This window comes from Sminthopsis crassicaudata, chromosome 2 (genome assembly GCF_048593235.1).
Source record: "Sminthopsis crassicaudata isolate SCR6 chromosome 2, ASM4859323v1, whole genome shotgun sequence".
Taxonomy (NCBI): Eukaryota; Metazoa; Chordata; class Mammalia; order Dasyuromorphia; family Dasyuridae; genus Sminthopsis; species Sminthopsis crassicaudata.
In genome coordinates this window covers 388,790,463-388,803,385 of record NC_133618.1, presented here as the reverse complement: position 1 = coordinate 388,803,385, position 12,923 = coordinate 388,790,463, and the positions used below count along the sequence as shown (strand labels likewise).

Below are 12,923 nucleotides of genomic sequence, written 5' to 3'. Positions count from 1 at the left end.
AAACTGCATTTTTTGTTTTTCTGCCCAGGTTATTTTTACTTTCCGAATCCAATTCTTCCTTTGCAGCAACAACAACAACAACAAAAAATCGGTTCTGCACACATATATTGTATCTAGAATATACTATAATATATTTAATATGTATGGGAATGCCTGCCATCTAAGGGAGAAGGTGGAGAAAAGGAGGGGAAAATTCGGAACAGAAGGGAGTACAAGGGATAATGTTGTAAAAATTTACCTATGCATATGTACTGTCAAAAAATGTTATAATTATAAAATTAATAACAAAAAAATAAACATAACTATGCTACACACTAACCTGGAACTAATATTTACCAGAGCAGCTTCTGTGGAATGTTAACTGGTTCACTGGTCCAGTATAACACGAGAGGCAGCATGGAATAGTCAATAGAAAGTGTACTGGAAAGGTCAAAAGTCCTGGTTTATAGATTATTTAGTTGTGATATTACTAAATTGTCCCCGAGGATTGAGCAATATCTTTAAAGTGCCTTCCTACCATGTGAATCTATGGTCTTTTTATTTTTAAATTAATTTTATTTTTTAATTTATTGAATAAAACAAAAATTCCCATAAACACAGTACAATAAAAAAAGATGATTGCACAGGAAACTGCAAATCTACTATGTATAATTTGCTATTCTTTTCAAATATACAATGAAATTATAATGTAAATATCTTTTTCCCTTTTTTCTCTCTCCATCTTAGCTACCATTAGATACAAATAGGTGTGTATATATGTATACATCCATACATATAACATACATTCACACATATATACACATACATATGTAAAATTATTCTATACTTCTATTTATCAGCTTTTTTTCTGAATGGAGATTAAACTCAGGTGTTTATATAGTAGTCAAAATAACTTATTAACTCAAACATTCTTAAAACACATTGTTGTTACTATATATTTTCTTAGTTCTGCTCATTTTCTTCTTCATTATTTCATGCAAGTGTTTCCATTTTTTTTTCTAAATTTGTTGAGCTCATGATTTCTTATAGCATTCCATCACAATCATATATCACAACTTGTTCATCCATTCTCCAACTAATGAGCATCACTGCAATTTCCAGTTGTTTGCCACCATAAAGAGAATTGCTCTACATATTTTAGAAAACATAGTATTTTTTTTTCTTTTCTTTTTTCCCTTACCATCTTTGGAAATAGACCAAGTTAGTGGCAATGCTGGTTTCAAAGAACATAGGGAGTTTAATAACTTTGGGGGCATAATTCCAGATTGCTTTCCAAAATGGATGGATCAATTTACAACTTCTATCACCAATGAATTAGTTCATTTAAAAAAAAAAAAAAAAAAAAAAAACCTCCAATAATTTGTGTGGGAAAGGGAGAATTATGGCTATTAGGACTAACTAACCAAGTCATACTATATAAAATGGACATCTCATTTATTTAATTTGGATTTCAGAACTATTTTATCATATACTCAGATGCCAGGAAAACTCCAACTTATAACACCCATATGTAAAAAAAACAAATCAAAACAACAACAAAACCCACTATGTTTTAATGGCACCTTAAGTATTCCCAGTTAACTTTCTCTAAGTTAACTTGTTTAAAACAAAACAAAACAAAACATAATAGAACAAGGTATTTTAATTTCTGGCCTGTATCTTAGGTACTTTCACAGCCTTCTAAATCCTACAAGGAATGTTTGGTTTTATATGGTTAAAATGAGTATCATATGTCAAAGCGATTTGGAACAAAAACTGTTTTGGCCATTTTGAGCTTGTGATGCCTCTGGGCCACTTTTGAGTAGGGATGGCTTTAGAAATCAACAAGGAATTTTAAAAAATTAACAGAATCTATGGGATTTACAATTGGTTAATCATTTTCCTATTGTCTCTTAGAAGAGCTGTTAGAGGCAGTTTTCAGATGAAGAGATCAAAGCTATCTGTATCAAAGCATATGAAAAATGTTCTATATCACTACTGATTACAGAAATGCACATTAAAAATACTCTGAGATAATACTTCATATCAATTAGATAGCTTATATGACAGAAAAGGAAAATAACAAATCTTGGAAGGGATGAAGAAAACTTGGGACATTAATGCACTGTTCGTGGAATTGTGAACTGATCTAACCAATCTGGAGAGCAATTTGGAACTATGGAGGGAGAAGGAATGATTTATCTGTCTAAAAATATTTATAACATCTCTTTTTGTAATGGCTAAGAAGAATGTAAGGGGATGCCTATCCATTGAGGAATAGCTGGATAAGTTGAGGTATGTGATTGTAATGGAATCTTACTGTACTCTAAGATTATGATAAACAGGCTTTTTTTTTTTTTTTAAATCTAGAAAGACTTATTTGAACTATCATGATACAAAGTAAAATTAGCAGAATCAGGGGAACATTGTACACAGTAACAGGCAATACTGTATGCTGATTGTGAGTGACTTAGCTATTCTCAGCAATACAATAATCCAAAACAATTCCAAAGGACTCATGAAAAATGTTATCTACCTCCAGAGAAATAGTTGATATGAAGGCAGGTCAAAGCTTATTATTTTTTGTGATTCCCCCCCCCCCCATTGGATCTGTCTCTTACTTTACAACATGACTCAATATACTAATATATTTTGCATGATTGTTTATAATCTATAACAAATTGCTTACTATCCCAGGAAGGGAGAAGATGAGAGGAAGAGAAAAAGAGAAAAAATTAGGAACTCAAATTAAAAAAAAAAAAAAAAAAAAAAAAAAGAATGCTATCACCGAGAGAGAGAGAGAGAGAGAGAGAGAGAGAGAGAGAGAGAGAGAGAGAGAGAGAGAGAGAGAGAATGAATGTTAAAAATTATGTTTACATGTAACTGGGAAAAAATAAAGTACTTTAAAAAAATATATTTAAAAAGAACAGCTGTTATGTAGTTGTTTCTGATATTCAGGTCTTCCCTCTGAAAGTTTTAAAGGCCTAATTTCCAAAGGTGAAGCACCAATCAATTGTCAAGATATTTTTTCCCCAAATTAGATAAAATTTCCTATCAGAATAGTGTGGTAGGGCATGTAGAGTGGTAGAATTAGAATAGTTAAATTTAAGCTTTGGTTCCAAGAAGTACTAAGTGTAAAACCCTGAGGTAAATCCCTTAAATCAGAATGTTTATCTGTAAAATTAGTACAATCCTCAAACCAACTATTCTCAGAGGTTACAGTGAGAACATTTTGGAAATCTTATAATGTACTATATTTCAGTAATAAAAGTATATGTATTTATATGGCCTGTCTCAAAATGATAGCTCACATTTAGAGTGCTTTTAAACTTTATAAAACTTTTTTTCAAGAAGTCATAACAATTCAAAAATATCATTGAATTATGCCATTCCATTTCAAGGTCATGGATAACAGAAAAATATGAATATATGATAACCCACAAATGATTCAATGAAATCAACCAATATTTATTGAATGTGTGTGGTATTCCAATGACATGTGAAAATGAGAATTATCTTACTCCTTTCTAGAGAGAAAATAACTACAAATTTATTAACCAACATAATATGTGTACTGCAACCTTGAACCTTAAACATTTTCCCATGCAACCTTGAACCTTAAACATTTTGCCAATCTTCAGAATATTATTTTTTGTGTATAAATCTTCCTTAAAAAACATCCTTTATAGTGCCAAAAATCAAGCTATCTATATAAAGAAATATAACTATGTATATAGACAAAGATGTCCTTTATTTTTCTCCTTAATAAGTGCATAAAAGTGTAGCATAGCAGATATAGAAGAGGGCTTGGAATCAAGAAGAACTAGATTCAAATCCTTCATCTTAAGATAGTAATAGTTTTAAGACCTATGACAAGTCACTTAAAACTTTTGTATTCCTCAGTTTCCTCCTTTGTAAAATGTGTAATTTTAAACTCTCTTCCAACTCTGAATCACATGAACTATAGCATATTGGGGGGGGGGGGGGGAGTGAGGAGGGGAAGTAGAAAAGGCTAAGCAAGCCACTGAGCCTCTCAGTGCTGTAGGTCAAAGCTGCTTAAACTGTGTTCTCAATATCATATGGGATTGCATAACTGAATGTAGGAGTCATGAAATTATGATTTATAATCAGTAAATGTTTGATTTTTATACCTATTTTATATACCTATATATACAGTCAAGTAAAAATTTCTCAGGCAAAAAGGAGTTGCAATTGGAAAAAGTTTAAACAGCCCTGGTATAGATAAATTCTCTTAATACTAATAAATTGGTGTAAAGAGAATTTTCTCAGCTAGGAGTTTCTTTATCAATGAAACCACTAATTACTATCTTTATTAAATACATATGCTAACTTGATACCCTTTTCTAATTATTCAATTTTGAAGTATAATGTAGGCCAATAGCTGCCTACTTTGGGCAATCAAGGACATACTGACTTTTAAATCACTCCAAACTCTTCTCCCACAATCCCTCAAAGAAAAACACAAAAACATTTGGATAGTAAAAGTCAATATCTTATGAGTCAATTCTCTGTGTCTTTCTTAAATCCTACTACTATAGCTTATTATTGCCTTTCTATCCTGTATCTAAATGCCAATATAAATTTCAATTTCTGGTAGATATTTTATCACCTCTTTTCCTTAGAATCTCACAGCTATTTACAACTAGTAATTTTTTCTTTCAGGTGATTAATAAAGAATGCTAATTTCATTTTCTTCCTTTTCTTTTTAAAGATACTTTTGTTGTTCTAAGGAAAGGCAAGCTGGCTCAAAACCAACAATTTCTACATATTTTTTAAATGTGGCCTGTTTTGTTGTAACTTATTATTATATAATTAATGCAACTATGTTTTCTGTCCTTCAAATATGATACTTTACTATTTGAATTTAAATTTTATCATTGATCTTTCTAACTATCCACTTCATAGGGCGATTGTGGGGGAAAAAAAACTTATTTTCATCTTTCAAGAAATTAGAGACATTTTAAAATGGATGTTCAAAAGTCATCTGGCTTATAACTCTCAAATCATTCTCAAATAAAACTAAACAAATTATTCTCATAGATTTACTTCATTCCTAAAATTTTATAGAAAGCACAAATCCATTGAAATTTTTTAAAAACTGTATAAATCTTTTATTTCAAAGTTTCATTTTGAAAATTCCAATGAAATTAAACTTCTTTAAAACTCAACCTTTTGCCAAAAAAATTCATCATTTATAAATTGCACCTTTATTCAGGGGAATGTTTCAGCATACAAACATGTCATTCCTATATTTACAAAGTATTGTAAAATTTCTTCAAAACTTAGCCTAAAAGAATTTGTGCTTCATTTTTAAAATACAAACTTAGAAACTAACTTTACTTTTCCTACAGTGTTCAGTTAAGTTTGTGTAAAAAAAAAAAATGTAAGCAAATTTGATTAAGGTTTTTTAAAAACAAGTATTTTTCCCCAATTGACTGCTGTTCTTTACAAAAGTCTTCTTGCTAATATTTAAAATGGTATTCAACCAAAAAAATAAAAATAAAAACCTTAATTTTACATTAAATTTTTTTCAAAATTCCCTTTTAATTTCTCCATAATCTAAACAGTAAGGATAAACTTTAAGATGCTATTAAAAGCAGTGACTTACCTTACTAGTCTATGTAGTCTGAATAAAGGTGGGATTTTCATGATAAAGATGACAGAAGCATCAATAAGGAAAGTAGCCTCTAGAAAGTATAAGATTTTAATCAATTCTCCAAAGAATAGGCCTTTGCTTTCCTCTCTGAGAGTAGTAATTCTCTGTTTTTCTCTTTATACAGTATCAATCTCAAAATTGAAAGCCATCTCAGCTTCTTAAATGTGGTTTGAAACCCCTCATATAGATTTAACAAGGTGAGAGTTGCAAAATTATGATTTGCCATCAGTAAATGTTTGATTTGTATACTTATTTACAGAGTCACCTAATTTCTTGAGCAAAAAGGGATCATGAATGGAAAGTTTAAGAAGCCCTGATCTATGCTATACTCAAATAAGAGAATTCCTTTTATAATTAACCTGACAAATGATCTTCAGTTTCTTCCTTTAAAACCTGATGAAAGAAAACCCTACTCCCTTCCAAAGACAACCTATATTACATTACGAGACAGCTCTAGTTTTATCATTTTTTCCCCCTTAAATTGAGCCTAAATCTACTCATATGATATATATACAGATTAAAGACCTGTTTTATTTATACATATTTATACATGCATTTGTATACCTTTAGATTTTAGTAATGATTTTCATGTTGAGTTACTAATAAAAATTTCAATTTTAATTTTATACCTAATTGCTAGCTCACACCCAACAAAAATGATAATATACATTTTTGATTTATAAACCAGTGAACAGCTTTCAGAATATGTACAACTATAATATCACTTAAAAAGATGATCCAAAGTAGGAATTAAACTTCATAGATGACAAATAAGAAAACAGGTCTAAAATTCCTAAGTTTGTAAAAGTCTTTTACTTCTTTTTTAACCTAATAAATAAATGTGACTACATTCAAGAATGAATCCATTGAATTTTTGAACATGAATTTTGAACAATCTCTAAATGACTGATAATTAAAAGAACTTTTTTTCAACCTGATCTTCCACTCTAAGTAATAGCTATCAATTAATTAAATGGGATACAATTCAAATTCTGACTTTTCTATTCAAGGCTCTGAATAAAGAACACTAACAATCTACTTTAATTCCAAGATGTGCTTCACTTAACACATATGTTATGGATACTTGCTTCTATATTTAAGGCAATAAAAGCCCAAAGATCCCATATGGAGTTCCTAAATCTGGCATAATTCCAGGTTTATTTCATCCAGTCCCATGATATAGGGGAAAGAACATTTGGGAGTGTAGCCAAAAGATCTGGCCTAGTATTGTGTTTCTCTGGACAAATCATTTTATCTTTCTGAATATCAATTCCCTTCCTCCTCACTAAAAATGAAGATGATATTTGTATTTACTACTTCATCAAGTCATTTTATCTTTCTGAGTATCAGTTCCCTTCCTCATCACTAAAAATGAAGATAATATTTGTATTTACTACTTCACAAAATTTCTTAAAATGACCCAATACCGCAAATGTGCCCAGGTTAAAAACATGAGCAATTCCTATTCTGCATAGATCTTCAATCAAGCCTATTTCAAAAATTCTAGATTTCATAAACTATTTGGAGAAGAGGCAAAAAATTATCTGACAAATGCTAAAGTCTGTATTATATATCTTTTATATCTACCCAATAAATACTTAAGATTTTACATAGTAACTACAGGACTCAAACTATTAAATGGATACACAGGATAAGTTTCAATCTTTCCCATGAAATAAAGAAAAAAAGTACTGAGCTTGTTACCTGATCAGGTTATTCTTATTCTTCATCTACAAGGTAGTAATGAGTGCATAAAACATTCTTGTTTTATTCAATGTAAGACACAGATCCTCTGGAGATTCCTCCTCTAACATATGTCGGAATAAAAAGATGATAGAAATACAAATCCTTCCTCCTACGGGGCAGGTCACAAATAATGTGTGTTGGACATCTCTAACACTCACCTCAAATTGCAGCTTTACCATAAAGCCTATTCCTCTCAGTTGGATTACAACCTTTATTCATCAGGATATCACAAAACAGTCTGTTTTACTCTTTTCTATTAGGCTTATCATGAATTAGTGTATATCATATTCTGCTTATGTGTCTCATCTTCTTGCTCAAGCTCCATGAGGGTAGAGACTATGTTTTAACTGAACTTAAAAAAAAAATAAATTGCTCCAGCATTTGGTATAATCTAACTGTTCAATTTAACGTGTAGAAAAAAAATTCAATCTTAAAACTGTGGACCTATCTGGACATCAACACCAAAATCCTTAGGTACAGGGAATATGTAAGTAAGTAGGTCCTTAGGACCTGTACCACCACTATTCCATGGAAGTCAGAAAGTATTCCCAAAATAAAATTTAAGCCTTGAAATACATGAGAGAATCTAGAAAAATCCCTAAACCATTTCTTTTAAAGAACTAAGGACAAAAGGTTTTGATATTATTCTAGAATAACCCTTACTCGGAAGAGGATAAAAAAGATTATCTATATATGGCCCACAAATAACGATTTTTTCATTTCATACAAATCTGTATTAGGGTAAGGGTATTTGCAGAATGTACTCTATTTAAAAAAAAAAAAAGAAAAAGAAAAATTCTGCCACTATCAATAGAGCACAAAATAAGGATACTCCAAAGACTAAATTTTAGAGATACTTCAAATAAAGACATGCTGTTGTTAATTTTCCCTTCAAATTCTATCCAAATAACATTAAAAGTTATCACGTTATACTTCCATATCACTTTACAATTTTACAAAATATATCATTTGATCCTCACAACAACCCTGTGAGGTAGGTGGAATAGATTAAGTTTTAGTGTCCTATTTTACCAATATGTCAGATTGGTCACTTGCCTAGTGTCAGATAACTAATAAAATGATAAGTCATGAAAGTGAAACCTTAGCCAAAAACTTCCTCTAATGGGATCTCTCCCATTATAATTCCAGAAAACGGTTAGAAATACTGACTTAAATAAAGTAAATAAGTGTTTTTATCTTTTTTGTTACCTACAATATGAAAGTCAAGAGAATTTTTCTCCCATGACAATTGACTATGCTCAAATTTACAGGAAAAAAACCAAAGAATCAGTTCAGTAAACAGAACTCTCTCTCTCCTCCCCCCTCCTTCACTTTCTCTTCCCCTAAGTCTCTGCAGTTTCTAGGTTTCTCCCTTTTTCCTTCGATCTCCCCCTCGGCACCCACCCCCCACTTCCAAGTTCTAAATGTGCATCCTAACACTTTCAATTAAAAAGGGTAGAGGTTTTTAGCTCCGGGAATTATCTATAAGCCTAAGGCAGTAAGTGCACTAGACACTCCCCACAACCTAACTTCAGCTAAACCAAGCCTACTTAAATATTATCTGCCCCACCTTGATTTCACACATTCATTAAACATTTGTTGTTAAGTACCTACTAAACAGCAAGACACATATCAAAGGAGGTACACAATTAAGACACATTTCCTTAATCCTAGAATCAAAATCTCAGCCCCGACTTCCTCCCCAATTTCAAAAGCCAGAAAAAGCAAATTACCTGAGTTAAGTAAAATCCTGGTGCAGTTATGAATAGGGATTGCACCTGTGATTTTACTGATATAAGTAACTCCAGGATGAAATCAAGTCCCTCTACAAATGTGCACTCACAGGTACCTCCTTTGTAACTTATTTAGTTTTAGAGTTTCGTAGAATATTGTAGGAAGGTATATATGAAGAGTCACTCAGCAAGTGTGTGTCAGAGGCTTAATTTGAACTCAGGTCGGCTAGCCTCCAAGGCCAGTTCCCTTCCCTATTATCTTAGACTGTCTCTTTTTATCCTATTCTGGAAGACCCCTTAATTAGCACAGCATAAAAGGGACAGAGTTCTCTGTAGCCCATGAGCAATATTTCCCTTTACAGGACGTGTACATAGAAGCATGGGGATATACATAAAAAAGTTATACATGTATATATATGTATATCAAAAAAAGAATGAAATGGCTGACTGCATGTTACAACTTTAGGAACAAATTAAGAATGGCACCATAGGCAATCTCGTATGCTAAAGAATCATAAGAAGAGAAGAACTCTTTGATCCCGTTCTCCCTAGGGTCCAAGGAAAACGGTATCTAGGTCTCATCCTACGGCAGAAAATATTCCTAGAACAAGGATTTGAAAGACTAATTCTCTTTACGTAAAAAAGGTGCCCTAGGGTGCCAGATGTTCCTCAGGCTTCTAAAGACCATGGGAACTATCATCCCGAAGCGGAACAATGCACCAATACAACTTTTCATCTCAATCTTCATAGTGTATTCTCAAGAGGACAGGAAATATTTTTCAGCGCACGTTCGGATGTTCTTTAGAATGCCTACTTCCCATATACACCAAGACGACACATTAACTAAAAAGCCTCTTAAATCCAAAGGCAAGAGAACTCATGGCGAGCATCCAACTCAAGTTTGGGAAGGCGGGGAAAAGGGTCTTAATCCTTCTCCCCGTCGAAAAATAAAAAGTGATGCAGGTGCTCGGCGACAGTCCCCGATTCTACTCAGTCCCAAGGACAGGGACACTCTGACCGACGCCCGCTCCCCTTCAAGCCCGAAGGTGGGTGGGGGAGGGGCCATTACGAACCCCCTCGCTCCCCTGAGGGGCCGGAAGACGAAGGGCCTCAGACTGTCTCCTCTTTCCCGGTGTTCAGAGGACGAAGGGAAGCTCGGGGAGCCAGTCCTCCCGAGCCCCAAGCTGTAAGATGGGGCCGAGTGCGCAGTAGGCCCCGCGCCGCCGCCATGGGCCCCACCGGCTGTCAGGAGACAGCTTAGCCGAGAAAGAGGCAAAGGGAACTGACTCCACCACTCGACCTAGAGGGAGCAGCACCCCCGGGTATGGTGGGGAAGGATCCGGGAGGCGGAGAGAGGAGACGTACCTCCGAAACCTCATCTTCATCACTGCCGGAGCCGCCACCACCGCCGCCGCCGCCGCTGCTGCCGCCACCCCCGGTCCGCAGCACCGCGGCTGCCAGCTTGAAATCCAGCGCCGCGTCCCCTCCGCCCGCGCCGCCACCTCCACCGCCACTACTGCTACTGCCACCGCCACCGCTGCCGCCGCCACCGCCACTACCACTGCCACCCGGCGCGGGCCCGGCCTCCCCGAAGAGCCGCACGGTACGGAGCCCCAGCCCGACCCCTCCCGGCGGAGGTGGCTCCGAGGCCCCGGCCGGGGCCGAGCGCGGAGTCACAGAGTCCAGGTCCTCCTCGAAGGAGCCACCACCGCCTCCGCCGCTCCCGCCGCCGCCGTCTGTCAGCATAGTTCGCACGCGGAGCCGGAGCCGCAGCCGAGTAGCCCGCGGCCGCCGCCGCCGCCGCTGGTCCCCGGAGCGAGAGGAACTGCAGGAGGAAGAAGCTTCTCCTTCCCCCAGTCCCAGCAGCGCCACTAACTTCCCACAGCCTAACCTGCTGCCTCCCGCCCCCCCACTCGCCACTGGCTGCAGAGCCCCGGCGGCCGCCGTTTATTGGCCGCGGCTGCCCGTCGCTCAGTCCCTTCGTCACGCGCTGCTCGCTGGCTCGAGGCCACCAAGCTGCGTTGAGCAGCGCAGGCCGAGGCGGTTGCGAGCGCCCACCCTCTACACCGCGCGCGCCAACTTCCGGTCTTTCTCTGTTCTTATTGGCTAGCTTCCTTGCCCATCGCTTCCCAACCTTAATGTGGATTAGACGGCAGTGTCGTCAGTCCTGTTGACCCCTCACAATGGGGGATTTCATTGGCGCAATGAAGTGTCGGTCATTTGGTCACCCGACGTCGCGTGGCGCAATTGGCCGGTTATCATGTCAGTCATCCCGCCCCCCATCTGAGGTGACGGGAAGGGGCTGGGAAATCCCCAATCGAGATTTCAATGCTGGCGAGAATGACGCCCAGGGATAGGTGAGGTTTGGAATAGCATTCACTCTCCAGTTGGTTGGGTTTCCGTGGCAAAGGCCCAAAGAACCAGAGAAGGAGGGGTAAGAAGAGGGCAACGCAATTCCTAGGCGCCGCTCTGAGACAGGCGCGGAAACTATGGCCGGTCAGAGAAAGTGCGCCCTATGATTGGAGGAAGAAATTCTGTCAGTCAACGAAGGGCTCCGCCCCTCATGTCGGACTATGATTGGAAGAACTGGCCGTCAGTCAGTACAAGTGAGCTCCGCCTCTTGGGCAGGTGAGGCTGCATTTCTCTTTGAATCCCACCCTCCCGCGTTCCCCGCGGCTTTCTCCGGCCCCTTCTCCACCATGTGGAAGGTCGTGAGTTGCCAAAGGGAGAGAAAAACTCTTGGGAGCTGCGGAAGCCTCAAATTTCTGGGGTCCAGGCCTCTACGCTCCTGTGGTGAAGCTATGGACTTCGGGCGCGCGGAGCAGCCTACGGTAATTGCTCCGAGGTATTTCCGCGGGAGGCCTTCCAGCCCCACACTCAGTGACTCCGCCCAGGCCGGGGCGCGGGCAGCTGCGGACCCAAAGTCTCGGCTTACGCCCCTCCCCCCAGCCCAGAGCTGCTGCCGCGGCTTCCAGTGTCACCTTCATTCCCCACCCCCCACACCCCTAAGCTGAAGTGTGTCGAAATAGGTCGGGATTGCGCCGACTGCCTGCCCGGGAAACTCGGCTGCAACTGTGGAGTAAAGGACAAGCGGCGGGAGCTGAGGACCTCTTCCGCCCCAGGGCCTAGGGCCCAGTTCATCCACAGACCCTAGTTTCGACTGCTTCCTATCACTGGGATTTTCCGTTGTAAAAGAAAATCGGTTAAATTAGGGCTGCTTTTAGGTTCCTCCGGAGAAAATGTTTATGTGCTATTGGCACTAATGGGATAAAAGTCTTATCGAGGCTGATCTAGAATAAATGTCACTGCTAGAAGGGACATCATTGGACAGCTACAGGAATTGAGCTTCAATAAATAAATCCACTTGTTTGAGGTCGCACAGTTAAGTAGGGGCCGAGCTAGGAACAAAATCCAGGCCGTAAGAGTACCCGGTCCAGTGCTTTTTCTGCTCCACCTGCCAGTCCTCTGTCCCCTGTGAGAGAGGAACTTTGGAGAAGCTTCTGTCGCTAGACCCAGAAAATGTCAACGGAATAATGAGTTGAATAAAGACTATTAAAGATTTTTCGTTGCTTGGTACTGCCTTGCAGCCTTAGTAAAGCTTAATTTTTATATAGCTTGGTTGTGCAGTATTTATTGTTTCATCTCTTTTGAACTAGTAACAAAAAAAATCTTTGGAAATAAAATCTAACCAGATTCTGCAAAAATAGTAGGAAACGTGATGATTGGCAGTGTATTCATAACATGATGATCTCCCCCCCCCCCTTTTTGTGAAATCACCTTAAAGCTTA

At 37.8% G+C, this 12,923-nt stretch overlaps 1 protein-coding gene across 8 annotated transcripts in view; it reads right to left on the bottom strand.

Moving 5' to 3' along the window:
• The window catches only part of ANKHD1 (ankyrin repeat and KH domain containing 1), a 129,757-nt gene extending 118,732 nt beyond the window's left edge, over nt 1-11,025 (bottom strand). For 6 of the 8 annotated variants that reach the window (XM_074291557.1, XM_074291558.1, XM_074291561.1 and 3 more), the window contains exon 1: nt 10,501-11,025. In XM_074291557.1, coding sequence (XP_074147658.1) covers nt 10,501-10,881 — 381 coding nt within the window. In that variant the 5' untranslated portion in view covers nt 10,882-11,025. The remainder of the gene's footprint in view (nt 1-10,500) is intronic. The other 2 variants (XM_074291555.1, XM_074291560.1) reach the window with 1 other exon arrangement.
• Nucleotides 11,026-12,923: the final 1,898 nt, after the last annotated feature.